Genomic DNA, 27,861 nt, shown 5'->3' on the forward strand with positions numbered 1-27,861 from the left:
TCCATGTCCCACTCGGAGTTACTACCATGTCGGTCCATGTCCCACTCGGAGTTACTACCATGTTGGTCCATGTCCAACTCGGAGTTACTACCATGTTGGTCCATGTCCAACTCGGAGTTACTACCATGTTGGTCCATGTCCCACTCGGAGTTACCACCATGTTGGTCCATGTCCCACTTGGAGTTACTACCACGTTGGTCCATGTCCCACTCGGAGTTACCACCATGTTGGTCCATGTCCCACTTGGAGTTACCACCATGTTGGTCCATGTCCCACTTGGAGTTACCACCATGTTGGTCCATGTCCAACTCGGAGTTACTACCATGTTGGTCCATGTCCCACTTGGAGTTACCACCATGTTGGTCCATGTCCCACTCGGAGTTACTACCATGTTGGTCCATGTCCCACTTGGAGTTACTACCATGTTGGTCCATGTCCCACTCGGAGTTACTACCATGTTGGTCCATGTCCCACTCGGAGTTACTACCACGTTGGTCCATGTCCCACTCGGAGTTACCACCATGTTGGTCCATGTCCCACTTGGAGTTACTACCATGTTGGTCCATGTCCCACTCGGAGTTACTACCATGTTGGTCCATGTCCCACTCGGAGTTACCACCATGTTGGTCCATGTCCCACTTGGAGTTACTACCACGTTGGTCCATGTCCCGCTCGGAGTTACTACCATGTTGGTCCATGTCCAACTCGGAGTTACTACCATGTTGGTCCATGTCCCACTCGGAGTTACTACCACGTTGGTCCATGTCCCACTCGGAGTTACCACCATGTTGGTCCATGTCCCACTTGGAGTTACTACCATGTTGGTCCATGTCCCACTCGGAGTTACTACCATGTTGGTCCATGTCCAACTCGGAGTTACTACCATGTTGGTCCATGTCCAACTCGGAGTTACTACCATGTTGGTCCATGTCCCGCTTGGAGATACTACCATGTTGGTCCATGTCCCACTTGGAGTTACTAACATGTAAGTGAAGCTAACTCATTTTGCATCACTAGTGTCGGGTCACATACCCCAGCATTCAATTCAGCATCGACGGAGAGATGGGGAAGCAGACATTATGGGTTGGAGATTAGAGAAAGGTCTCATGTAATGCAACGTGCATGCTCAGGCAGACAAAGTACTGGCAACAGATATTTATATACAGTTTTTACATAAAGCAGTCAAATAAAAATCCATCACAAAATGAATCTAAGAGCATGTTAAGAAACAAGAAAGCGGTAAAAAGCAACCAATCACTGAAGGATTACAGCACATTGAATATAGATGATGAACAACAGTGTGATATAACATCTACATATTGTGGAGGAGTAGCACTGAGCTAACACACTGAACAGCATCTCTGGCAAAAACAAAAAGGTTAGTCTTTGTATGAAAGAGCTGACTAATTCCAACAGCTGCTATATGTAAGATCTCATGGTTATAACAGAAGAAAAGAAAAGAAAAAAAGATTGTGTGTGATCATCCTTCATTCATCTAATGAGCTGTTGGTGCCTGCTCATTCTAGTACACCGGGCTGTTGCGGATCCCGCAGCACAAAACCATGCTGAAAATCATCTCAAAGATCTGTGAAAAGAGAAAATATTTTCTTACTTAATAAATTCAGATGCATTGTACTCACAATAGCGACAAGCTTTCCCTGCAGACTAGCTTTGACATATACACATGCTTTGTGTGTCAAAATGTTTACTGTAAGCAGGAAACTTCTAATGCTGCTCGTGGAGAGCTGGAACACACGAGCAGGCAGGAATGATGAAATCTGGTATGTAACTAGTTGCTACAGTGACAGAGCAGGCCCTTAATCTCAGTCATTTCAGTTGACTTCAGGCTCAGCACAGACGGCTGCTAGGTCATATAGAGAACTGTGATTTACAGAAGGGTCATCTGGACACACAGATCACATCTATGTAATTTACATCACAGACCGCCCCCTTTCCTGACTTGAGCAGAAAGTCTGAAAAAAGACATAATGGAAGAGAAATGAGTCCGTGGCTGGTGCGCTTGGCTCTGAGGCAGTTTTAGGAAGACTAACGCATTGATGTTAATGTTTAAAGCTCAGAAAAAAACTACATTTTCATATGTAATGTTTGTTTGCGTCTGCATGAGAAAGTAAACGTGAAAAAAGTGTGTGATACCATATCCTGAAAAATGATTACTGAAATGTCATAAAACAAACTGTGATCAAGATATTAAAATGTCTCTGCAGACAGTGGAGTGTACTACATGAAAGTACAAGCATAACTTGTCAAATCACAGACCCAACTACATTTTCTAAAGCCTGAAAACAAGGAAAAGGTGCAGAAATCTGGATTCAAGGATTTCTGTGTAGTTCATTTTTAAGTTCCCAGAGCAGTGCTTGTTATAAAAACAAACTCATGATGGGCAAAACTTTGTGATTTCACATAATTCACTCTGGTGTTTTCCAAGATTTAAGGAGAAGGTAAACGACAGTTAAGTTCATGTTCTTACCATAATAACAGCAACAACCAAAGCAGCAATTCCTGTCAGATAAATCTTATCTGAGAAGAGCTCTTGAATCCGGCTATGGCATCCCTAGACGGGACAAATGTCAAACTGTCAGTCATCTGACGCCACACCTACAAAATCATCACACATTAATTATCGCTATTTTATTCAGCAGCTGAGATATTAAATAGGTGTAACATTGATATCTCGTTGACAGGAAAGCCCCCTGTTCAACTGAAGGCTGAAAATCCCACAGGAAGAAAAACACGTCGCTCTTTACAAGTCTCTCTTTACATATCCCACTTTACATCTTCCTGTTCACACCTCACTCTTAACAAGTCTTTGAAAGTCTCTCTCCATCTCCCACTTTACATGTCCCTGTTTAAAAGTCAATCCATCCATCCATCCATCCCTCTTCTGCCTCTTATCCGGGGTCGGGTCGCGGGGGCAGCAGCCTAAGCAGGGAAGCCCAGACTTCCCTCTCCCCAGCCACATTTGCCAACTCTGCGGGGGGGATCCCGAGGCGTTCCCAGGCCAACCGAGAGATATAATCCCTCCAGCGTGTCCTGGGTCTTCCCCAGGGTCTCCTCCCAGAGGGACGTGCCTGGAACACCTCACCAGGGAGGTCCAGGAGGCATCCTGACCAGATGCCTGAGCCACCTCAACTGGTTCCTCTCGATGCGGAGGAGCAGCGGCTCTACTCTGATCTCCTCCCGGATGACCGAGCTCCTCACCTTATCTCTAAGGGAGAGCCCGGCCACCCTGCGGAGGAAACCCATTTCAGCCGCCTGTATACGAGATCTCCTTCTTTCGGTCACGACCCACAGCTCATGACCATAGGTGAGGGTAGGAACGTAGATCGACTGGTAAATCGAGAGCTTCGCCTTCTGGCTCAGCTCCTTCTTCACCACGACAGACCGGCGCAGAGTCCGCATTACCCATTACGCCGCACCGATCCGTCTGTCCATCTCACGCTCCATCCTTCCCTCACTCGTGAACAAGACCCCGAGATATTTAAACTCCTCCACTTGAGGCAGGACCTGACTCCCGACCCGGAGAGGGCAATCCACCCTATTCCGGCTGAGGACCATGGTCTCAGATTTGGAGGTGCTGATTCTCATCCCGGAATCTCATCCCGGCTCTAAGCCGGAATAGGGTGGATTGCCCTCTCCGGGTTGGGAGTGAGGTCCTGCCTCAAGTGGAGGAGTTTAAATATCTCGGGGTCTTGTTCACGAGTGAGGGAAGGATGGAGCGCGAGATCGACAGTCGGATCGGTGCGGCGTCTGCAGTAATGCGGGCTCTGCGCCGGTCTGTCGTGGTGAAGAAGGAGCTGAGCCAGAAGGCGAAGCTCTCGATTTACCAGCCGATCTACGTTCCTACCCTCACCTATGGTCATGAGCTGTGGGTCGTGACCGAAAGAACGAGATCTCGTATACAGGCGGCTGAAATGGGTTTCCGCCGCAGGGTGGCCGGGCTCTCCCTTAGAGATAGGGTGAGGAGCTCGGTCATCCGGGAGGAGATCAGAGTAGAGCCGCTGCTCCTCCGCATCGAGAGGAACCAGTTGAGGTGGCTTGGGCATCTGGTCAGGATGCCTCCTGGACCTCCCTGGTGAGGTGTTCCAGGCGCGTCCCTCTGGGAGGAGACCCCGGGGAAGACCCAGGACACGCTGGAGGGATTATATCTCTCGGCTGGCCTGGGAACGCCTCGGGATCCCCCCGCAGAGTTGGCAAATGTGGCTGGGGAGAGGGAAGTCTGGGCTTCCCTGCTTAGGCTGCTGCCCCCGCGACCCGACCCCAGATAAGCGGCAGAAGATGGATGGATGGATGGATTCTCATCCCAGCCACTTCACACTCGGCCGCGAATCGCTCAAGTGAGAGCTGGAGATCACGACCAGATGAAGCCAACAGGACCACGTCATCCGCAAAAAGCAGGGACCCAATCCTGAGGCCACCAAGCCGGATCCCCTCAACACCTCGGCTGCACCTAGAAATTCTGTCCATATAAGTTATGAACAGAATCGGTGATAAAGGGCAGCCTTGGCGGAGTCCAACCCTCACCGGAAACTAATCCGACTTACTACCGGCAATGTGGACCAAGCTCTGACACCTGTCGTACAGGGACCGGACAGCTCGTACAAGGGGGTCCGGTACCCCATACTCCCGGAGTACCCCCCCACAGGACCCCCCGGGGGAAACGGTTGAACGCCTTCTCCAGGTCCACAAAGCACATGTAGACTGGTTGGGCAAACTCCCATGCCCCCTCCAGGACCCCAAAGAGGGTATAGAGCTGGTCCACTGTTCCGCAACCAGGACGAAAACCACACTGCTCCTCCTCAATCCGGGATTCGACTATCCGGCGGACCCTCCTCTCCAGGACCCCTGAATAGACCTTACCAGGGAGGCTGAGGAGTGTGATTCCCCTGTAATTGGAACACACCCTCCGGTCCCCCTTCTTAAGAAGGGGGACCGGAGGGTGTGTTCTCAATCTTTCCATCTCACTCTTTACAAGTCCCTCTTTATATCTCCCTATTTACAAGTCCAACTTTTACATCTTCCACTTTACAAGTTCCTCTTTATATCTTCCTCTTTACAAGTCCCTAATAACATCCCCTTGATGGATCTCCCTCTTTACATCTCCCACTTTACAAGTCACTCTTTACATATCATTCTTTACAAATCTTTCTTTACATCAACTTATTTACATCTCCCTCTTTAATAATCCATATTTACATTTCTCTCTTTACAGGTCCTTCTTAAAGTATCCTTTTACATCTCCCAATTTAAATTTGCCACTTTGTAACTGTTAAATCCTTCTTTACGTCTCCCTGTTTACATATCACTCTTTACATGCCCCTCTTTAAATCTCCCACTATATATATCCCTCTTTACATATCCCTATTTGCAAGTCCTTCTTTACATTTCCCTATTTACATCTCGTTCTGAACAAGTCCCTCTTTACATCTCCTACTTTACAAGTCACTCTTTACAAGTCCCTTTCCATCTCGTTCTTTCCAAGTTCGTCTTTACATCTCCCTCTTTACAAGTCCCTCTTTATGTCTCACTCTTAACAAGTCACTCTTTACAAGTCGCTATTTATATCTCCCTATTCAAATCTCCCTCTTTACAAGTCCCTTCATGTTTCCTTCTTTACATCTCCCTCTTTACATTTCTCACTTTACACCCCCCTCTATACATCTCACACTTTACAAGTCTTTACATGTCCCTTTTTAAAAATTCCACTATATTTGTATAAGACAAAATAAAAACCCAAAACAGCGATAGTTTCGTCTCTACGTTTAACTTGCAGTGGCAGAAACAGAATTTTCATCTTCATGTGGTGCAGCAGCACCACCTATGGTGGGAATGGGGATATATTATTGTATATCTTTGTGTCAATCCAGTGGAAGCATGAACACTTTCATAATGAGTTGATGCATTACAGAGAAGAACGACAGCACTTACAATAGTATACTGTTGACGGGGACAGATGTCACTGCCAATTAGCTTGTCAGCCACCTGGGTCAGAATTGAGCTCCCCAGGCCCTTACCACAGCAGTTCAGCTAAAAGACAATAATTCTCATGTGAGAATGATGTTAGGCAGCTTTTTATTGAGACTATATTACATTAATCATATCTACAAAGCTCAGATTTCTTGAGACATACCATAAAACTGTGCTGACTGATAACAGGTTATGTAGTTATTTGGTTCAGTTCATTTTCTTTCTTTCTTTATTTTTTCTTAATATTTTTTAAACTACCAATATAGCATTTTATATTAATCTAAATCTCTTATAGGCTTTGATTAAATGCTTAAGAGTCGTACCGTCTCATGAAAGACCTTGAGTACATTGTTGATAGCTGTCTTTCTGTCCAAGTCAGTGATGGTATCTGCCACGGCTTTGTCATAGACGTCATCATAGAAGCGGATAATCTCATTTGAGACCTAAGAAAGGAAATTATGCAAATATCAACTCATCTTCCCAGATAAACTTCAAAATTTCAGCTCTGAGTAGAATTAAGAAGCTAAAAATGTCAGTTTACATTGGCAAACTAAAGAAACAATACAGTCAACAACAGATTACGGGCACGGAAACAGTTAATAGACCATTGTGTTTATTATAATTTTATTTCTAATGCCTGGTACAACTTAGGGTACCTTTGTTTGGAAAACATAGGTGGTCAAATAATTTTTTCTGCAACTATATACACTGAAATTGAACAATTTGGATCATGTTATGCCTCTTTTTCTATCAGTATCAGCTTGTCTCAACTGAACTCGCCTCAACTCGTCTCAGCTTGCTCCTGTTTATTTTCCATTACAGTTTAGTACCAGGTCTAAAAGGGGCGGGGTTTGTGTGAAATCGCTGTGACGTCAGTGTTGTGCACGACATGCTCTATAACAACACAGAGGGACGTCGAGGCAATCAGCTACTTGGTCTGCGGCTCGCCGGTCGCTGACCATAAATCGTCTCCATTTGTTGGAACCTCTTACAGTCTGGTCTGTTTGACCCACTCCGACCATCGTGGTCTTTGACCCGCCGATAGTCCCTTCTGAGCTTTTTCAGCTTCTCTCAACACTGCTGAAAACTTCTTTGCTACCCGTAGCCGTTGAGTTGGAAAGTTCTTGATAGATTTTTTTCATCTCGTTCCCTCTGTATCCTTTCCACAGCAACCAAAGAAACGTCTCCACCTCAGTGTTGGACCACGGAACAGACTTTTGTTGCACCATTACTTGTCATGTAATGTAAACAACTTGCGAGTCGCTCTTCCAGTGATATCGCTCCCTGACCCTGACCTCTGATTGGCCCAATTGGCCGCGCCCCTGACCAATAGCAGCATGCAGTCTGGCGATGTCACACACAACCCGACTCAGCTGGCTTAGAATCTGGGCTAAGGAGTTGCAAAAAAGTACCAGTTAACGGGTGCAAAAGCCGAGTGGAAAACCCTACAAACCGAGTTAAGTTGAGACAAGCTGATACTGATGGAAAGGGCCGTTAGAAAAATAGCAGCTCATTTTCTACATTTGATACCAGCAATGCACCAGTCTAAAAAAACCTGATGGGACGTCTCATGAAAAACCAGGCACGTTCTCAACAGTCTGACATGAAAGGAAAATTGAAACAGAAGTGTCCCACAGTGGCTTAATATTTCACCGCTGTATGAAGCCAGGCTTACAGTGTCTTTGTGCATGTAACCCCAAATTCCAGCTGCGACTTCACAGGCGAAGAGGATGACCAGGCATGCAAAGAACTGCAAAGAAAATATTAGACAGGCAATTTAAGGATTTCACTTAATTTTTTGCTTCAAAGGACAAATATAATGAAATAATTTCCTTTAAAATGATTTAATTTCCTTTATTTCCTTTAAAAGCAAAAATACATTAATAGGACAATGGTAACATTCTGTGTTTGATGTGATGAAAATTTTTCTTGTTTTATTGTGATAGTAAGTGTAGAACGTGTATTAATGCACAAAACATTTGCAGACAGCACTAAGCTTGACACCTCTTATTAATGCAATCTGAAAGTTTTCTAAAAACAGTTTTACTGAAAAACTAAATGTTTAAACTCCAAAGGAGTAAGGAAGACTCACCGTTCCCAACAAACACTGCGACTCCTGAATGGCACCATAACAGCCCAGGAAACCGACCACCATCATCACTGCTCCAACTGCTATCAGGATGTGGACACCTGAACAGACATAAAAGAGTGATTACATCCATCCATCTTCCACTGTTTATCCAAGCTCGCGGCAGCTAAAGCAGCAAAATCCAGACTTGTCTCTTCTAGGCCACTTCCTCCACCAAATCTAGAAAAATGTCTTCCAGCAATGTACCTCCTATGGAATCTTTTTGTTTTTTGGATTGAGTTTCAAAATAACTGCTTTGAAGGGTGGAATCAAAACAAGACTAGACAACTACACACAAGAAACTTTCCTCTGTGATCTTTGCAAATATGCACTCATTGTGCAACTGATGACCTGCAAGTTAACGTTTTTCACGTGTCGGCGTCCATTGTTGCTTTCACGGAAAACATTGTTGAATAGGAAGTACAGCAGTGACAGCCTGCATATGGATGGCTTCAGGTCTCCTGGAAGGTTTGACCGCGACACTGACTGGTAAACATCATGGTGGTGGTGTATGGCTCTACATTAATCCATGCTGGTGCAAAATAATAGATGTTAGAGAGAAACTACAACGCTGATACTAAACTTCTTGCTGTCTCCCTGCACAAGTTTATCAGTCACAATTTTTCCCAACAATAAACCTAGCCTGACATAAGATCGTAAAGAAATACCACATCAGTCTTATTAATCTGAATCTAAGTCCGTTTGCTTTTAACAAATTCTGATTCAGACCAAAGAAGCGACTCGGTCCGCCTACAAACGCAGGTCTCGCCCCGTTTCAAGCAGACCAAATACAGGAAGCGGACTAGGTAAAACGTCCCTTCCTGCATGTGGCGTAGCATTGCATTGTGGGTAAATACTAGGGGTGGGAAAATCTAATTGAAAAATCGGAAATCAGGATTTTTTTCTTCACAATTAAAAAATTGATTTTTTGTTCAAAGGAGTCATCACCCGGAAATTGCACTTTTTCGAGTTAAAACGTGTGTATTAGTGTTGGGTGGAAGTGGTAACATCCCCAGAAGCAGTTCTTTTGAAGACGACAGGGTTTTTCCATCTGGACGATTTGTTTGCAGCAAAACTGCCCACAAGTCTTGCAAACGCGTTTTTTCATTTTCTTTTTTCAAATAGTCCCAGGGAGCTATTTGCATTAACCAGCCCCTTTTCCTGCCTAAATACACCTGCTGGACCTGCCTCAGTTGCTATTAGCAACAAGCTGTGTGAAGACGTGCGAGCAGCGGTCATGTCCACTGCTCGGTTGTCTGTTACCAAAACCGACACCAGAAGGTTTTTCCCTCCCTTCATCAGCGGACCAAACTACCAGGGACAGATGGATTACATTATTTTTTGCTGATAATGCACCTGCATCTCTGCCGGCTGCGGCCTGTTTGTGCCAAACATTTTGCTAACATTTGGGAAAATACCAGGAGAAGACGGCATCAACCCAGTTGGAAAGAGGGGGGATTGCAACTTGAAACGGTTCACCATCAATGCAGTCGGTAAGTGTCACTACTGCTATAAAGTTCTGCTTTGTCGTGACTGAGATGTGACTTAAGCTGGTGCAGATAATGCTAATGCTAATGAGATGAGCCTGAAGGTTTAACGTCCTGCGTTACAAATGAGCCCCAAGTTACTCTCAAGTGGAAGCCATTAGTACAAGTGTTGAAGCCTGAAATGGTGTTTAAAAGGAGTAAAAAGGGGTTGAAAGTTGAACTGACAACAGTGGAAGACAGTTGAACATGGCTGAAATGTCCTGGTTGAAGCGTTTAACTGAAGTATATATAAAGCTGAAGCCATTAGTACAAGTGTTGAAGCCTGAAATGGTGTTTAAAAGGAGTAAAGAGAGTGGAAAGTTGAACTGACAACAGTGGAAGACAGTTGAACATGGCTGAAATGTCCTGGTTGAAGCCTTTAGCTGAAGTATATATAAAGCTGAATCCATTTGTACAAGTGATGAAGCCTGAAATGGTGTTTAAAAGGGGTGAAGAGGGTTGAAAGTTGAACTGAAATGAGTGCAAGACAGTTGACGACGGTTGAAAAATGAGTAAGACAGTTAAACGTGGTTAAAATGTTCTTGTTGAGGCCTAAGCTGGACAGGAGACATAAACAGCTCTGTATTAACAGTGCTGAATCATCACTGAACACCTTTGACCCATTAGTTGTCATGACAACGGCCCCTCCCTTCACTCACTGCAGTTCCAAAATGACACGCTGGGGCTGAGAGGGGGAGACTTTTTGCTTCGCAGACCCTCTGCGAGCCTTCCGAACTGCTCGACGTTACACGAAAACCGTAACAGATATCAAAATAATTCTTTCACCGTGAGTGGCAGAAGGCTTTCAGGAACACAGGGATGTAATTTATTTGATCCTAGAGCGAACTGAATTTAAATGACAGCGAGTTAGAAAAAAAGTGGAGCTGAGAGGACATTTTTCCGTTGTCTATGGCAGCTTGAATGGGGAAAAAGCAGACTTTAGGTCGCTTGGAGGGCCGTAGTTCAAAATCTGTAGATCCGAGCTCTTTCATTCTTTGACTGAGTTAAAGCCAGGAAGATTTCCAAGGTTTTGATGTATAATATGTGTCTGTAGGGCAAAAGCTTCAGGAGTTATGAGAATTTGTTCGAGGAGCGAAAAGTTTTAAAAATTTAGAGTGGAGCTAGAGTGACAGCAAAAATCTAATTTTGAAAAAAGTTGTATGATTTTAAAACTGCGATATTTCAAAAACGGTAGAACATATGGACAAGAAAAGTCATTTTTAAATAGCTGAGTTTCTTGTGACTTGTATAAAGTTTGAATGGTGTTTCTAGGTGAAAATTTGTGGAAGGAGTAGCATTTTGAAAGGGCGAAAGTTTTTGTGGAATTTTCAGCTGTTTCCATTCATTTCAATGGTAGAAAAAAAGTAGAAAAAGTAGAATATTTGAAAAAGTAAAACAGTTACAGAGTAGAAACTTCAGAGCACCTTTCTGCTGAACGAGCTGAACGTTTTGATACCAAACTTGTTGAAATTGGTAGAACGTAGCGGAAGCAGTGAACGACCGAAAAACGGCGGAAGAATAATAATAAACGTGAATAAAGAGAAACAGGAAAACTATTGTGTGAGCTTAAAAGCATTCACACAATTATTTACATGCTCTATGGCTCTGTGCACCTGTTCAAAATTTTTGGAATAAGGTTTGTGGGGAATTATCAACATGGCTCAGATGCAGCATTCCTGCATGCCCCAAGACCTTAGTGACATCAACATGGACCCAAACAACACACACACTATCCTTGTGGCCCGATGTATAGCAAAAAAAACAATCCTATTAAGGGGGGGGGGGGTTGGAGAATAGGGACGGTAAGGGCTTGGGAGGGAGAGGGATGGGGAGGGTGCTGGTGAGGGAGGGAGGGGAGATAGGAAGCAGCGGGAGGGTTGTGGGGAGAGGTTGTTGGGGGGGATGGTCTACGGACGTGTCCTTGTCGTTGGGGATCCCGCCCTGGTATCGTGGTGGCGCCGGCCTGCGATGGTTTTGCTCTGGGCGGGCGGGGCCCGCTGGGTCTTGGCCGGGGCTCTGCCGGGGGTTATGGGTGGTCCTGCGGGCTGCCGGCTCTCTGTGCGGCCCGCGCTCCAGCACCCGGCGGGCCGGCCTGCCGTCGCCCTGTGCTACCCGGTGCCCCTGCCTCGTGGCGCCGGGTGGCGCCTGCCTGGAGGCTTCCACTGCCCTGGGCTCGGGGGATGGAAGCTCTCTCTGCTTTGCCTGCCCGGGCTCTGTGTGCGGTGGGCTTGCCGGGCCCTGGGGGCCTTGGCTTCCTCCCCTACACCTCGGGTCGTGGTTGTGCTCCCCTACAAGCACTCAGCTGATCTTTGATTGCATGATCACAGGTTGAACACTCACAAGTGCACGCCCACAAAGCGCTCATCTTCCCATCTGCTTCCTACTAAATGTTGCTGATGACTCTCTGTAGGTATGTTTAATAACGGTTGGTATTGGAATTATTTTATTAATTCATTTACTTTTTTTATACTTTTCTTTTTTTGTCAGTTTTTCAATATTGTCACTATCCTACTTATGTCTTGTATTTTTTCAGTACTTTATATTGTTTTGCAAATACTGTAACTTTAGCAGCTTAGACACGCCTTTCTTTTCTCTCTCTTTTTCCTCCTTTCATTTCCTCTTTTTTTCCCCCTTTCCCTGCCAGGTCCAGCTCAGCCATATCAAGACTGACGATGATTGCAAAATGATAAAAGGAAAAATAAATAAATAAATAAATAAATAAAATAAAATAATTATCATGATAATAAAAATATTCAGATTATCAAGGGCAGCTATATACATGAGATGTCTCCCTTGACAGAGAAAATCTGTCTGGCAAAAATATGGCACGCAGATTGCTGTTCTGTATGCTGAGATGCTGAACAGGACAGGTTTTTTAAAAAAAAGCGTTGAAGCAAACTGGTTCCATGCCAGGATGTTGGGTCAGACACGGAGGAGTTTGAACCCGCTTTATCCTTCTCAGCACCTAAGGAAATGAAAAGAGAAATTTTATTTCTAAGCACAGTAATAATATCTTGCTGTCTATTCCTGTTGGCATTTGCAGCTTAACAAACAATTAGTCCAGTGGTTCCCAAACTTTTTCTGTAGGGCCCTTTTTCCATCGACGACAATGTCCCCCCCCCCCCCTCCCCTCCCGTCACATGAACCAAAGAAACATACTAAGGAATACGTCTTTAGTTTTAGTGGCTGTATTGTAGATAACTATAATTAAAACCATGTCAGTACTATTATCCATTCTTCTGTGTAAGTATAAAACATTTTAAACCAGGAAACTCTGCAAACTACTTTAGGTGAGTGGAGTTTACTATGAGACGATGCTGCTTTAGTGAAACAACTTTGCTATATATGATAGTTGGACAGTTTATGTCAAAAGTAACCTGCAGGCTTTTCTTTGTGTTGAGGATGAAAAGTCCCCAAGTGGTGTTGTAAATTGTTTGGCTTCATACTTCATTATATTAGATGATAGTATTTTGGTACATGCAAATGACTGCATTCTCATTATTACCCACCATTAATTCTTATTACTGGTCAAGCAGGGACAGATATGCTCCATCATAGTCTCTTTTGTACATTTATCGTAATTTCCTATGAGTACTTTTACAAATTCATCCAGTGTAAAGTCTCCCAAGTTTTATTTAGCCTTTCCGCGCCCCCCACCCCCTGTGATAACTCTAGCCCCCCCTGGGTGGCCCGCCCCCCAGTTTGGGAACTACTGAATTAGACCAACATAATAGATGGTAAGTGATGCTGGAATATATAAAATACAAGTCTACATTAGTCAGCAGAAAGTCTGATTAATGATACAAGATATCTGACTTCATGTTATTATCTGTACAGTAACACAGCAGCCCACATCAGTGGTTGCATCAACCAGAGATCTGTCATGTTGACATAACAACATTTTTCACACTCCTGGCTAAAACGGGAAATATAAATAATCTAATTAATTTAGAAAAACACTTGACGGTAAATAAAACCTCAATAAAAAGCGCTGCTTCATGAAATTCCGTGTGGTTAAAATGTGTGTGTGTTTATCTGGGTGCAGATCGGCCGGCAGCTGGACACTGAACGTACCGACTGGTTCAGTCAACATCTGTTTCATTTTTTACATCTGCAACTTCAGATTGTGTTAAAAAGTACATTTATTGTTTAAAAAACGGTCCAACATGGAATAAAATGGAGACGTATTAACATGAACGACATGCATCGTTGTCAACATGCTATCTGAACTGGCAAGGCGAGCAGACATTAAAAGTGAGGACTTTACCATTCAGAGACAGTTTGTTGTAAACGTGCTCCTTCCACCATCTCGGTATCTTCTCTCTCAGGCTCAGAGTCCGGTTCAGACATCAATGCTGAATTCAGAAAGCTGTTGCTGTCAGGTTAGCTGCTATCACTAGCCGCTAATGTTTTTAGCATGGAAACTACTGGCCTCGCCCCCCTTCCAACTCCAGACTTCCAGCGACCAATCAGCGAGCACCTCATTAACATTATTTCAATCCATATCCAGGTTGATAGAAATCTCGCATGAATTCTCACAAGAAAATTTTGTTATGAATAAAGGCTCAGAAAAAGCACTTTTTGAATTTTTCTTTATTTATATGTGTTTAAACAGTTATTTAAAAACAGAGGACAGTGGGCACATGAAAAGACCCGGTTATGATACCTTTAAAAAAAAAAAAAAAAATCTATTGTTTGTCCAAATAAATGAAATTAATACACTATAAAAGTTTTGTTATTTTTATTGCTTATACTGATCTTTTTACTTGTCTTCCTGGACATCATAGCAGTAGAATGATGATCTGGCTACTGTGTTGTTTTTTCCTCATTGAAATGAATAAAAATGACAAGCAAAAAAAAAAAAAAAGATATATTTTTTTGGTTTTTAATCTACAAATATAAGCAATATCAGAGAATTGTGAGAATCACAATTTAAATCGAATCAGCACCCAAAAAAATCGAATCGGGACAAAAAGCATATCGTCACAGCCCTAGTAAATCCATAGCGATGGCGTTAAGGGTCCTCTGCCTCGTCTGGTGTTCATACTGCGTCCATTGTTGCAGTGGATTTCTGCAGTATACTTGCATAAGACACAATAAAAACCCAAAACAGCCATAGTTTGGTCTCCATGTTTAACTGGCAGGTGGAGGAAACAGAGTTTTCTTCTTCACGCCAGTCTGGTCCTCTCTTCTGCTAAACACTAGTGCAGCGCCACCTCTGGTGGGAATGGGGAGATATTATTCTAATGGTTTGGCTGGTTTCACCAAAGTGCAGCATGAACATGGTCTGGGTCCACATGGATACACCCCCCTACAGACGTACCCAGTCCCCAACCGGAGTCTAGTGGACTATCCTAATGTAGAATTAGCCTTAATTCTGTTGCAGATAATTTCCTAACTTCATATCTGACTAATTCACAGAAGTATTCCCAGTGTCACGGTAGTGTGCACTAATGGTCAGAACATTCTGTGGTTAGTTAGTTAGTTAATTAGTTTATTTAATTTGAACAAATGAAAGAAATAAAAGAAAAATATACGTACATATGTGTATATACATACATGTGTGTGTATATATACATATATATATATATATATATATATATATATATATATATATATACACACATACGTACATACATACATATACATACTAATTAATAAAATAATAACAATAATCACAGATATTAATATTAGTAACAATTGTAGATTTACAAGACTCGGTCCGATTGGGGACTTGGCTCAGCTGTAGCAGGGTGTTTCCTCCACCTGCCAGTTAAACATGGAGACCAAACTATGGCTGTTTTGGGTTTTTATTGTGTCTTATGCAAGTATACTGCAGAAATCCACTGCAACAATGGACGCAGTATGAACACCAGACGAGGCAGAGGACCCTTAACGCCATCGCTATGGATTTACCCACAATGCAACGCTACGCCACATGCAGGAAGGGACTTGGTTTGTAGTCCGCTTCCTGGATTTGGTCCGCTTGGAACGGAACGAGACCTGCGTTTGTAGGCGGACCGAGCCCGGTTCTTTGGTCCAAATCAGAATTGGTTTGGCGTGTTCACATTTCCCTAAACGAAGCGACTTTCCCAGCAAACGGACTCGGATTCGGATCAATAAAGCTGATGTGGACGTGGCTTAAGAAGTGAGTCAAATGCAGCTTCTTACAGCTGTGCTATCCACAAACAGCTGATGGAAAGGTGATAGAAAGCATGATGATGCACGGTGAAAGAAAACATACTTAGTGAAGTTTTCTGACAGTGTAAGCAGCATTTTCTGTTTAGAAATATCACAACTTACAGTGTGATCGAATGTTTGGTCAGTTCAGACATAAGTAAAAGTGCTTCTGTTTACTGGTAAACCTGCTAGCATTCCATCCCAAAAAAACCTCCCAGCAGTCCCTAACAGGGACAAAAGCTTTACAAATTATACAACCATAAAGGAACTAAGTGTAATTCTTAAGTTACATGACAATATGGGACGTTGTATGTAAAGTCAATTGTATAAAATCTTTTAAAGCCGCAAGTGGAGTTTATTACTATGAAACATTCGAAACTGTGGAATGGATAATTCAGCTGTATTTTTGTTGTTTCCTGTTAGCAGTGACTGTCGACCAAGCAGACAAAGGCAGAACTCTAAAAACTGCATGTTTAATGGAGTGGAAGAAGAAAGGGGGAGGGGGTTGGTTTGGTGAGTGTTTCAGGGAGTGTTTGGGGTTGACAGAGGAGAGAAGCAGATGTAGGAAAAAGGGGCAGTCGGAACAGGGAAAAATAAAAAGACGCAAGGCAACTTAAACACTAACCACAACCAGATGGTGAGGTAAACGAGAGCCACGCTGGAAAAAACCACTGGCAGTCTGAGGAAAAGTCCGCCCTCAGACAGGGGGGAGGAAGACTGCTGGGCTTGGGGGAGGAGAGGGAGGGCCAGTGAGGAATTTTTTCCTATATATTTTTTTCTTTAACCCCTGAATGAAAGGAAGGCTTTACGTAAGGATTCAGTTCCATAGCTGGACCTCCATTCGGCCTGTCGGAGACGGACTAAATACTGATTCAGTTGTGGGTAAATTGCAGCATTGCCAACATTAGTCAGTTCATCATTAATATGCCAAGCTGTAAAATACTAATCTAATAGCTGATGTAATTATTTTGTCTTTTGAAGTTTTTTTTTTCGTGAACACTGCTGCTATGGCCGACCTTCCAATGCCTTGTCAGTACAGTAGTGCCGATCAGGTCGGCTGCGACGTCGCTGGATAATATACGCCCAAACGACAGTATTGGAGAAACTTAGTCCGGGAGGTGTTACCATGATGGCGCACATTGTGGCTGATTCAGGGACACTGTTGTCTCTAGACACTTATCTGCTAGTTAGCTGCCATCATTAATGGCAGCACTAGTCTAAAAAAAGTTTTTGTTGCTGACTTCAGGTTCCAACCTAATTTCATTTTATTGCACTTACATCGTACATACTACTTCAAAATATAGCCGAGTAATGCCACAGACAAATGAAGTGAAGAAAAACTTAAGTATTTATTGTTTTCTTCAGCCTCGTGTCTTTATTTACAGGCTGCAGAGTTCATCCACAGTCGATGAGTTTGAACTGTTGCACTTTTGTATTTTTAGATAGCATGAAGAGATGACGCGGGAATCGAATATAGTTACGCAACAGCAGCTGCATGACGACACAATAAGCATCATGCTTATACACCCATGATCCCATCAGTCCACTCTATTCAACCAAATAATTGGTGGATTATCAAAGCAAACTTTTGTGGCAGCCTGAGTAAATTATAACCAATAGCTCAGACTTTCTGTGATCTACAGAGGTTTCCCAGGAAATGAAATCCTGCCCAGGAAGTTTACAATCTAGCTGCAAAATGTACTGCTTACTCATATTTTCATCATGAAAAAGATCACCATCCCTCCTAAGTTTTTAGGAGACATCTATTTTGATGCAGAAATGGCGGCGAAGCTACTTCCTGTCAAATCTTTGACAAAGACGAGAGTGAAAATTGTTGGTAACCCCCATCAGGAGCAGCCGAAGGTCAATGCAACAACATCCATCCTTCATCACTTCAGGCTCATAATGTGACAACAGAGGCTGTACTGACGAGATAACGTCTGGATGCTGACCGTACTGAAGAGGCTTGCTGATGGTTCTGGTTAGAACATCGACAAGCGACCTTGTAAAGGACGGATAATTAATGTTCTGGAACAATTACAAGTCTGCAGATTTGTGACAGGATTCTGTGAATTTTTTACCTCTTTCTTTTAAGAACAGCTGATAACACACAATCCATTTTGCAATTGTTGTCAAACAATAATAAGTAACTTCCATTTAGCAGCTTTTCTCAGGAACTGTTCTCTTTCACTGGAAGTCTAAAAAGTTCTCAGCTTACAGGTCCAGAGTTTTACAGTACATTAAATGCAGCAACAAATGCAGCAGAAACCCAGAAGTGTCTTTCTGACCAAGGAAACTAGATTAGAGGGAAAAGGGGAAAAATACTGATTAACTGATTGACTCTTAGATCCTTCATTTGATCTTTTTTTTTTTTTTTTAAGTATATTTTAGATTTTGAACGTATAGCTCAAATTTCTACCGTAATCCCACTTTTTGATCATGGAGAGAGACTGAAAAGTCCTTTCATGATTATAGCATATGTAATCAATCACAGAGTCATTCCATGGTGTGAAGACAATAAAGGCAAATGAACAGGGATGAAATACATACTGATGTAGAAGGTGCTGGGGGGTTTAGTCCCCTCCAGTTCAAGGTCCAGCAGGCTGCTGATCTTGTTGTCATGTCTCAACCACAGAGCCACACCCAGGATTACGCCTCCTGCAAGCTGCAACATACGACACATTTATTCACGGTGCAAAAAGGAAGCAGATTTACTTTGAACCTCTGATGCATAAATTATTTTTAAAATGCCACATTTTTTTCACATATTTTACTTCTACAGACATGTACAGAGACACTTTTCTTTGTCTTTAATATTCTTTGACTTTTTATTTAGTTTGTTTTATCTAAGCAATAGAAATATTTTATATAACTTAACTAGTGTGATGTTCCTGTTTATCACTGAGGTAGACTTGGTAATTATGTTCATTTATGAAACCTTATACAGTTTATTCCTCAGTGAGTAGCAGTGTCTTGGGTGACTCTGAAGTGGCAAACTTGCAAATATACCATCCTCACTTCTGAATATAGAAGAAAACAGCCTTGAAACATAGAAGTGGACATGATGCATCGAAGACATTGACAAAACCATAACATTTGAGTTGTGAAGATATGGGTTATGCTGGTATTTTATCTTGAATTTTTGCTGTACACTCTGCAGCTGTACTATAAGGATGCACCTAACCCCCCCTGGATGTTCCTCCAGTCCACATAACCTTTGTGTTCATTCTCATCAAGTCCAGATTTGATTTACTCTTCATGCTTGAAATCGTGCATGATAGCAAAAAGCAGATATAGTTGTTTCGTATCATAACCAGCCAGGAGCTCATTCCACAGATAGGTTCTTATCATGAAAATATAGGTACAGAAAATAAATTGAAATGCAATGTGTTGATATTTTCTCCCTACCCTGCTTAACACATGAACAATTTGGAGTATGTTTACAGTATTTCCTTTTCTTTATTGTTTTCGCCTGTATTGTGTTCATGAGTAGGAAAAGACTGGCGCCTTGTCCTCTATATCAGTGATTATTTTTGCTGTTAAAAGTTGTCATTCTGCTCTGAAAGGAAAATTTGGTTGAAAGTCTGACCAACATGTATTTCAGCACATGTTTCCTTCACCAGCTTTCCAGCAGCGTCTATTTCTGCCGGCTTCAGAATAGAATATAGAATGTGGAGCATGCTGGGGGTGGGGGTCTCGTCTGGAGTTCCTGTGAGTCTGCTTTAACACCACAAAGAATCCTTACCACAGCTACCCACCCACTATCATGCTGTTTTTTTTGCTCAGTGACTTTCCCAACAACATATTCCTATTTGGTTTTTCCGTCACCACTGTAAAAAACTTAAAAAAGTCCAACATTGCTTCAAAATTTTTGGCCCTTTTCTTCTAAATGTAAACAACTATTTTTGAAACTATGGCAGAAAAGCAGAAGTCATACATTGAAGGATAAACTCATAAAAAGTCCGTAAAACTGTCAGACCTTAACTCCATCTGATGTCTTCAGATGTCTGATCGGAGTTAAAAATGTAAATCCACCAATGATTCCATGGACTCTGTTCCCGTGTAGAGCCACTCAAACTTCAGTATTATATTTATTATTATTATTATCATCATCATCATCATCATCATTATTATTATCATTAATAATAATAATAATAATAATAATAATAACGACAACACATTTTATTTGTGGGCGCCTTTCTGGAAATTCAAGGTTACCTTACAAGATAAATAAAAGATGCATCAAACAATAATAATAATAATCACCAGAGACAGTATGAAATGTTACAGATAGTCGGCCAGTTTGAACAGGTGTGTTTTGGGTTTAGAACAATTGTATGGAATCAGAGTTACAGAGGTCGGGGGGGGGGTTCCATCTCAGAGTGAGAACACCACCAGCAGGGAATCAAACAGAGATAATAGATGAGTGCTGGTCAGACTGGTGTGAGTCCAGTTAGATGCAGATGTTCCCAGGTAGAGCTACGACCAGTGTGCCCCCCACTCCCCCTCTTTGCAATAGTCCCTTTGGTAAAATACAGAAATAATAGAGCCAACAATACCATCTTGGGAGCTGCTAGTTCAGAGCTGGGTTTCCCTTACTGGGCCAAGATCTCCAACTCTTCTGATAAGTAGAAGAGTTAAGCTAAGTCCGGATGGATACCCGTCAATCAAAAGGACAAGCCTAATCGTGCCAAATTTAAAAACTGGATAACACCTTTGCAGATCAGTTATAAAAACAAATCCCTTCCCCACAGTTGTCATGAAGGTGAACGTGACCTATTAAACCTAAAGTACATATTTTTTGTATTAGGCTGTTAGCATGTACATTTCTGCTGTGGATTTGGCAATTCTGCATCGGCTCCATGTTAAACTGTGTTAGGTCAGTGATGGCGAAGACGACTATCAGCGCTTTCTTCCCAGTAAACCTCGTGCTCCAGATGAGACAGATGCTGACGATGACTCTGACTCAGTCAGGAAATTCTGTTTTCTGATGAACACGTTCACCTGGCTGATGTCTTTTAAGGACTTGGATTAAATGAACTGCAAATTTTGCTGTCAATACCCACAACATGCAGGGAACACAACGTGTAACCAAAAGAACAGATAAAACAAGTCCCACACAACTAAAACAAGATATTTAGATAAAACACAGTGCCAGTCTGCAACACTAAATGCAAAATGATCTGTGTGGTGAACGTGGCACTCCACTCCCAGTTGCATTTAGAAGGCAGGAGGCTGCCAACCGGCCCCGAGGAGACCAAAATGCTTCTAAAGTTTAACACAAACAGGTGTTCCTGATTCTGTTTCATCGCAGCTGGTTTTTTATGTGTCAACTGTTGCACAGTAAAATGTCAAATGCAAACACTGTAGTTTTTATTGTTTTTTTTATTGCATTTATTGTTCAAGTATTTATTAGTAATAGTAAAAAATTAGAGGAAATATGAATATTTGCCTTGCAAGTTGTATTCGATGTGTGCCCATAGACTGTATATAAAAGATGAGCGGAGCCTCCGTGACGTCACCCGTAGGTTTCTGAAGGTTTCTGAAGAGCTGAATTGAAGCTCGGTGGGCGGTTCCTACCATCACCATCTTGGCAGCATCATGCCCGGAAAATACAAATATGGGCAAAGTGGTGGAGCTGAGAGGGGGGCTGTGAGCGTCATGGTGGATGATTGACATCGCGCAAACTCAGAGCTTTCTGTAGCTAAAAGCTAACCAAGCTAACCTGGAGCTAACAGGAGCTAACCAGCTAACGGAGGTAAGCGGACTAAAGCTAAGTCACGTTGTTAACCGGCTAAAAACCGCGGTTGTTCTACGTTCTTCTTACATGAAGCGGGGATCGGGTACCTGGCAATCAAAAGGACACGCCCCTAAATATGCCGAACTTCGAGATTAAGTTATTTTTTAAACGAGCGAGTTAGAAAAAAATTCACTCTCCCCGAAGAGTTTTCCACTGTTCCGCACTTTGCGACAGTGATCCATGCTTTCATCACCTCCCAGCTGGATCACGGTAACACATCGTATCTTGGAGTCATCTCTTGTGCATTGTCCAAAATTGTCAAATTGTCCAAAATGCTGCTGTTCATTCCTAAATGATCACATTATGGTTATTTTTGTATCACCTAAGAGTTCATTTTAAGACTTTCTACTTGATTTTAATAAAATCTTAAATAATTTGACTCCTTTGTACCTCTCTGAACGGCTATTTTCGCCAGCCCAGTGCCTCAGATCAGCTAATTACCGAAGTCAAGGCTCAGGGGAGAGGCCCTTCACCATGCTGCTCTAAATCATGTAAGTAAGTTAAAGAAGCCCATCACTGTCCCTTTTTAAATACAGACCCATCTTTAAGACCTGGCCTTCGATCCAATGTGAGACTCCTGATTTTGTAAAATGAAATATGAGATTTCCTGGTTTACTTTAAACTTCAAATGTTTCACTTCTTTGTTCAGCACTTTCTTTAAACAGACTTTGAGTTAACGTGCTCTATAAATAGTTCATGTGGATTACAAGTTTGGTCCAACTTGGTCATCTAACCAGGCAAGAGGGCTTGCCCTGCACATGCTGCACAACTTTTGTTTGCCATGTGTGAAATACTGATGACAAACAGCAGCAAAGTGATGAGAATTCCTTTTTCCAGCTATAAACACAACCAGTGTGTGAAACAACTGCAATGCACCGTCACACAGTGGAATCAAAGCGGTATTCCAGATCTTTTATAGGAATATGAATAACGTTTGTCCACAACAAAGAGTTAAAGGGCCATCCAAACTGTTATCAGCAACAAGTCCAAAAGTCAGGCTCTGTAATGACACAGCATTGTATCAGGGCCAAAAACAACATGTCTTTCCCTTTCTTTTCTATATCCTCCCTTCAAATCATCTTCTTTTCCAGGTACAATCTGCAACAAGATAATGATACTGTATTTTTTCAAACATTAAAATGGATGATTTGCAGAAGAGGGTATGTGGACAAAATTACCCCAGAAACACTTCAGTGGTGCCCCTAATAAAAAAAAAAGTGATGTGAGAAGAAATGTGGTGAAACATTTACCAACAAATGTGTTGCAGGCGATAAATCAGCGCAAGAATGCATATTAAGAAACTTTTTCTGACCTGTAAACCACACTGAAACATACCACTGGCAAAATTGTTTTTGCGACAAATAGTTTTATGACTATAATGTCAGCCTTCCTTAATCAGCAACTGTAAAATCAAAGCGCTCAACCTGGACTTCAGGAAGAATAGAGTTAACCCTACTTTTTACACACGCTAACAGCTGGAATGATGCTTAACGTCATCCTGCGACAACTTTTTATTAGGGCTGGGTGATATGACCTTTTAGTAATATCTCGATATTTTTATTGCATGTCACGATACACGGTATCGTGACATGCCATATCACGATATCGCTGTCCTCTCTGCTCCTCTGACTGGCTGCAGCTGCAGTCAGAGCAACTGAGTGCTTTAGGACGGGGAGAGACTCGTTCGTGACAATAACTTTACAATATGCGCTTTAAAGTCAGTCGCCACAACACCAGGAAAGTCTCCAATAACTCCAGTAAAAGTCGCCAGATTTGTCGCTAGTCAATTTTCACAAAGAAAGTCACCAGATTTAGCGAGAAAGTTGCCAAGTTGGCAACAGTGGCTCCACGCTGCCTCTCATGTCGTAGCACGTAGCTTATGTTAGGTGCGCTTGCTTTGGAGGAGGAGGGAGAAAACCCCGCCCACAGCTCAAAAACAGGATACTCAAATATGACGAATATAGGACATTTCTATATTGGGACAGGGGACTAGCAACGATATCTCCAGTATATTCGACATATCGCCCAGCCCTACTTTTTATACATGCTGACTACTGCTAACGACGCTAAATATCACCCTGGAATTACTTTTTGCACACACTAATAGCTGCTACCAATGCTAAACATCAAACTGGAACAACTTTTTACACACGGTAACGGCTGCTAATGATGCTAAACATAATTCTGGAACTATATTTTGCACATGTAACAGCTGCTTACAATGCAAAACATTATCCTGGAACTACTTTTTACACACGCCAACAGCTGCTAATGATGCTAAACATCATCCTGAAACTACTTTTTACAAACGCCAACAGCTGCTAATGATGCTAAAAATCATTCTGGAACTACTTTTAATACATGCTGACTGCTGCTAACGATGCTAAATGTCACACTGGAACTACTTTTACACATGCCAAAGGCTGCTAACAATGCTAAACGTAATCCTGGAACTACTTTTTACACACGTTAACAGATGCTACCGATGCTAAACATCAAACTGTAACTACTTTTTATGCACGTTAATAGCTGCTACTGATACTAAACATCAAACTGGAACTACTTTTTATACATGTTAATAGCTGCTAATAATGCTAAATGTCACCCTGGAACTACTGTTACACATGCTAAAAGCTGCTAACAATGCTAAACCTAATCCTGGAACTATTTTTTACACATGCTAACAGCTGCTAAGAATGCTAAACATCATCCTGGAACTACTTTATACACATGTTAACAGCTACTAACGATGCTAAATGTAACCCTGCAACTACTTTTTATGCACGCTAACAGCTGCAAATGATGCTTAATGTCACCCTGGAAGTACTTTTTGCACATGCTAACAGCTGCTAACAAAGCTAAACTTCATCCTGAAACTACTTTTTATGCACGCTAACTGCTGCTAACAATGCTTAACATCATCATGGAATTACTTTTTACACACAATAACAGCTGCTAATGAAGCTAAACATAATTCTGGAACTATGTTGCGCACATGCTAACAGCCACTAACAATGCGAAACATCACTCTGGAACTACTTTTTACACACATTAACATGGAGCAGTACAATTAATCGTTAAAAAAATTGTGATACGATTCATACTCCTATACGATCTCATTTTCAAATAACGATTTATTTTTACAAAAAAAGACCACGAATGTACCGCATTTCGAACTGGGACATCACCTGCATCAAAACAAGCGCTCTCTCTCTCTCCCTCAACAAATGACAACGGTGGATCCTTACGCCACGTGACGCAGATACCAGCTGGTAGAAAAAACTTAGCGACTTTCTCGCTAAATCTGGCGACTTTTTTTGTAAAAAGCGACCAGCGACAAATCTAGCAACTTTTACTGGAGTTACTGGAGATGTTACTGGAGACGTTACTGGAGACGTTTCCGGAGTTACTGGAGAAGTTACTGGAGACGTTTCTGGAGAAGTTACTGGAGACGTTTCTGGAGACGTTTCTGGAGACGTTTCTGGAGACGTTTCTGGAGGCGTTACTGGAGACGTTACTGGAGTTTCTGGAGACGTTTCTGCAGACGTTTCTGGAGACGTAACTGGAGTTACTGGAGACGTTACTGGAGTTACTGGAGACGTTACTGGAGTTACTGGAGACGTTACTGGAGACGTTACTGGAGACGTTTCCGGAGTTACTGGAGACGTTACTGGAGACGTTTCTGGAGACGTTTCTGCAGACGTTTCTGGAGACGTAACTGGAGTTACTGGAGACGTTACTGGAGTTACTGGAGACGTTACTGGAGTTACTGGAGACGTTACTGGAGTTACTGGAGACGTTACTGGAGACGTTACTGGAGACGTTACTGGAGACATTTCTGGTGTAAAGTTGATGTGCCGGTAACACGTGCAATAAATATTTATACTGGAAAAAAATCGTGATCTCAATTCTAAGCAAAAAAAATCCTGATTCTCATTTTATCCAGAATCATGCAGCCCCAGCTTCTAACAATGGTAAATGTCACCCTGGAACTACTTTTTATGGGTGTTGCTCCATCATAAATGACTAAATATCTCAGTTCCAACATCTGATCTGATGTTCATGTTCTATTAGTGTAATATGCTGCAATCACCTATAATTTCAATAAGCTGATCCCTGAAATGTGGTAAATACTACTCTTTTTTGTTTTAAAAAAAAAAAAATGGTGTGAGGTTATAACAATGCCACAAGAAGACGTCCCACTTTTCCACTGAAATGCTGAAGAACTCCGGTAGCGAAAAGAGGGAGAGACCCTTACCGCAAATGTTTCCTTGGTCTATTTATCCAAAACAGGGCTTTGACTCATCAAATGGAAACCACCATGTCATTCCCTCCACTTACACTCCCCCCACCCGTCCCACACACACACGCACATACACACACACACACACACACACACACACACACGCACATACATGCAAGTTGGAAGCAGGATATGATCCAAACAAAGCCTTTCTGGAGACCTAGTGGTTCTTCACAGCAGAACCAGGCGACAAGATGTTTTTAACCAGAATTAAACCTGGATTTAATTACAATGGAGGCGCACAGTGGTGTGTGTGTGTTTTTTTCTTTTTTTTTGGGGGGGGGGGGGGGGGGTCATCTCCTACATGTGCGGTTATACAAATGCACTAACTTCATTTCTTTTAGCGGCTAGAAAAGGAGAATAAAGACTCTGATGAAACAAAGCAGACCTCCTGTGCTCCAGATAGACATGTTTCATGTAGATGCTGATCTGCGAGGTGGAGCAGCTGCTTGGTTTCATCACAGCCTGGAGCTGAACCGCTAGACGGCCGGACAGAGGCGGGTACTCACCCAGAAGAAGAAGTTCAGGACGAACAGCATGTACTTGATGCATTTGGTGCAACCTTCCACTCCCATGGCGGCTTTGTTGGACTCAGGTCGGTACAGAAATCCCAGGAAAACAGCTCGGAGCGCGCGCACACTTCCAGCCCTACAGGAAACACTGACCTGAGCTCGCGCAGAGGCAACACCCAGCCCCTCCCCCTCGACGCCTCAGCAGCGTGCGGCTTTCCGCTCTCCAGTTGATTGACAGGCAGAAAGACCAATCAGAGTTCTGGATCGGAACAGCGTTTTAATTGAGGGGTAAAGAAATTCATTTGTGATTTTTTTATATGTTCATAAACATGTCTGGAGAACAGTAACTATCTATTTATCATCCCAATTCCAAAGAAAAGTTGTGCAAAATCAAAACAATGATTTCCACATTTGATCCAAAATACAACATAAACCACAAATCAGGGCCGTTTCAAGCCTTGTGGGGGCCCTGAGCAAGATGCTGTTTGGGGGGGCCCTAGTTTGTCAAACTGTGGTGAAGAGACTCCTAACCCTTTACATGGTCTACTGAGATGCCATCTATTACACTTCATGAGCAAAACAGGCTGCATTCATCGTACGTTGAGAAACAGTTGAAACTGTTTAAAGAAAAACACTATAATGCAAAGAAAAATAATTGCCTGTATGTCAATAAATAGAAAATATTAAAAATGTATAAAAACTGTTTACTTTAAATAAGAAAATCCAACAAACCAACATTTAAAATAATGCTTAATTACCTTAGACTTACACTTATCAGCATAACCAATGCTTTTTCTTTGCGCTCCTTTTCTCCCTCTCCTCCCACTCTGCCCTGCGACTTTGTCCTGTCTGACTCTGAGCCTCTTTTTACAACTCTTACTTCCACTCAAACTACATCATGGATCTGATCGGCTGGTCTATCAACGCAATTGATCAAATTTTCTCAACCCGGAGATCAGGCAGAGGGGAGCCCGCATGTCCTGAGGGGACGCTTCCGCTGGATACGTTTAGGACTCATGTGCCAGGTGGAGACCGATGTGACTGTCGGTTCTGTCCTCTGAGGACATGGAGGATGTTTACATCTTTGGATTATTGGTGATCGGGATTCTGCTGATTGGCGCTGGTGGAGTTCTGATCTACCTGAAGACCCGTGAGATTCTGGCAACAACTGGCAGGTTGCCTGAATTCTGTAACAGTTTGGGCCGAGGTAGCAGTGTACAGACCCTTGCGTTGACTGGACTCGACCGTAAGCAGGATGCCAGTCTGGCCCATACTGATCATCTGGTCCCGCGGTCCCGGAGCTGGTCCGCAGAATCAATAACAACATGGAGAAGATGTCTGCTAGAATCAGTGGAAATTGACCCCGCCATTTTCGGACCGCGTCTTCCTGGAGTTGCATGAACTTTTTTTGCCCTCGACCCCCCCGT

The 27,861-nt window shown here is 42.6% G+C and overlaps 1 protein-coding gene across 2 annotated transcripts; it reads right to left on the reverse strand.

Moving 5' to 3' along the window:
- Positions 1 to 643: 643 nt before the first annotated feature.
- Positions 644 to 26,577, reverse strand: LOC306755719 (CD81 protein-like). Of its 2 annotated transcripts, none has more exons than XM_079240220.1 (8): positions 26,432 to 26,577; positions 18,370 to 18,484; positions 8,078 to 8,175; positions 7,661 to 7,735; positions 6,309 to 6,428; positions 5,947 to 6,045; positions 2,489 to 2,572; positions 644 to 1,585 (listed from the first exon to the last, which is right to left on the reverse strand). In XM_079240220.1, the coding sequence occupies exons 1-8, from the start codon at positions 26,495 to 26,497 to the stop codon at positions 1,523 to 1,525; spliced, it is 720 nt and encodes a 239-aa protein (XP_079096346.1). In that variant the 5' UTR covers positions 26,498 to 26,577; the 3' UTR covers positions 644 to 1,522. The 2 variants fall into 2 exon arrangements, with proteins under 2 accessions (XP_079096346.1, XP_079096347.1); XM_079240221.1 differs by lacking the exon at positions 644 to 1,585 and adding an exon at positions 1,816 to 1,973.
- Positions 26,578 to 27,861: the final 1,284 nt, after the last annotated feature.

This window comes from Telmatherina bonti, assembly GCF_933228915.1.
Source record: "Telmatherina bonti genome assembly, chromosome: 1".
Classification (NCBI taxonomy): domain Eukaryota; kingdom Metazoa; phylum Chordata; class Actinopteri; order Atheriniformes; family Telmatherinidae; genus Telmatherina; species Telmatherina bonti.

Excerpts from the sequence above, each read along its gene's own strand:
- LOC306755719 (XM_079240220.1), bottom strand. The coding sequence starts at position 26,497 with ATGGGAGTGGAAGGTTGCACCAAATGCATCAAGTACATGCTGTTCGTC. Across the intron at positions 7,736-8,077 it reads CGCAGTGTTTGTTGGGAACG|TTCTTTGCATGCCTGGTCAT; the intron begins GTGAGTCTTCCT and ends TTTTCTTTGCAG. Across the intron at positions 6,429-7,660 it reads GTTACATGCACAAAGACACT|GTCTCAAATGAGATTATCCG; the intron begins GTAAGCCTGGCT and ends TTCCTTTCTTAG.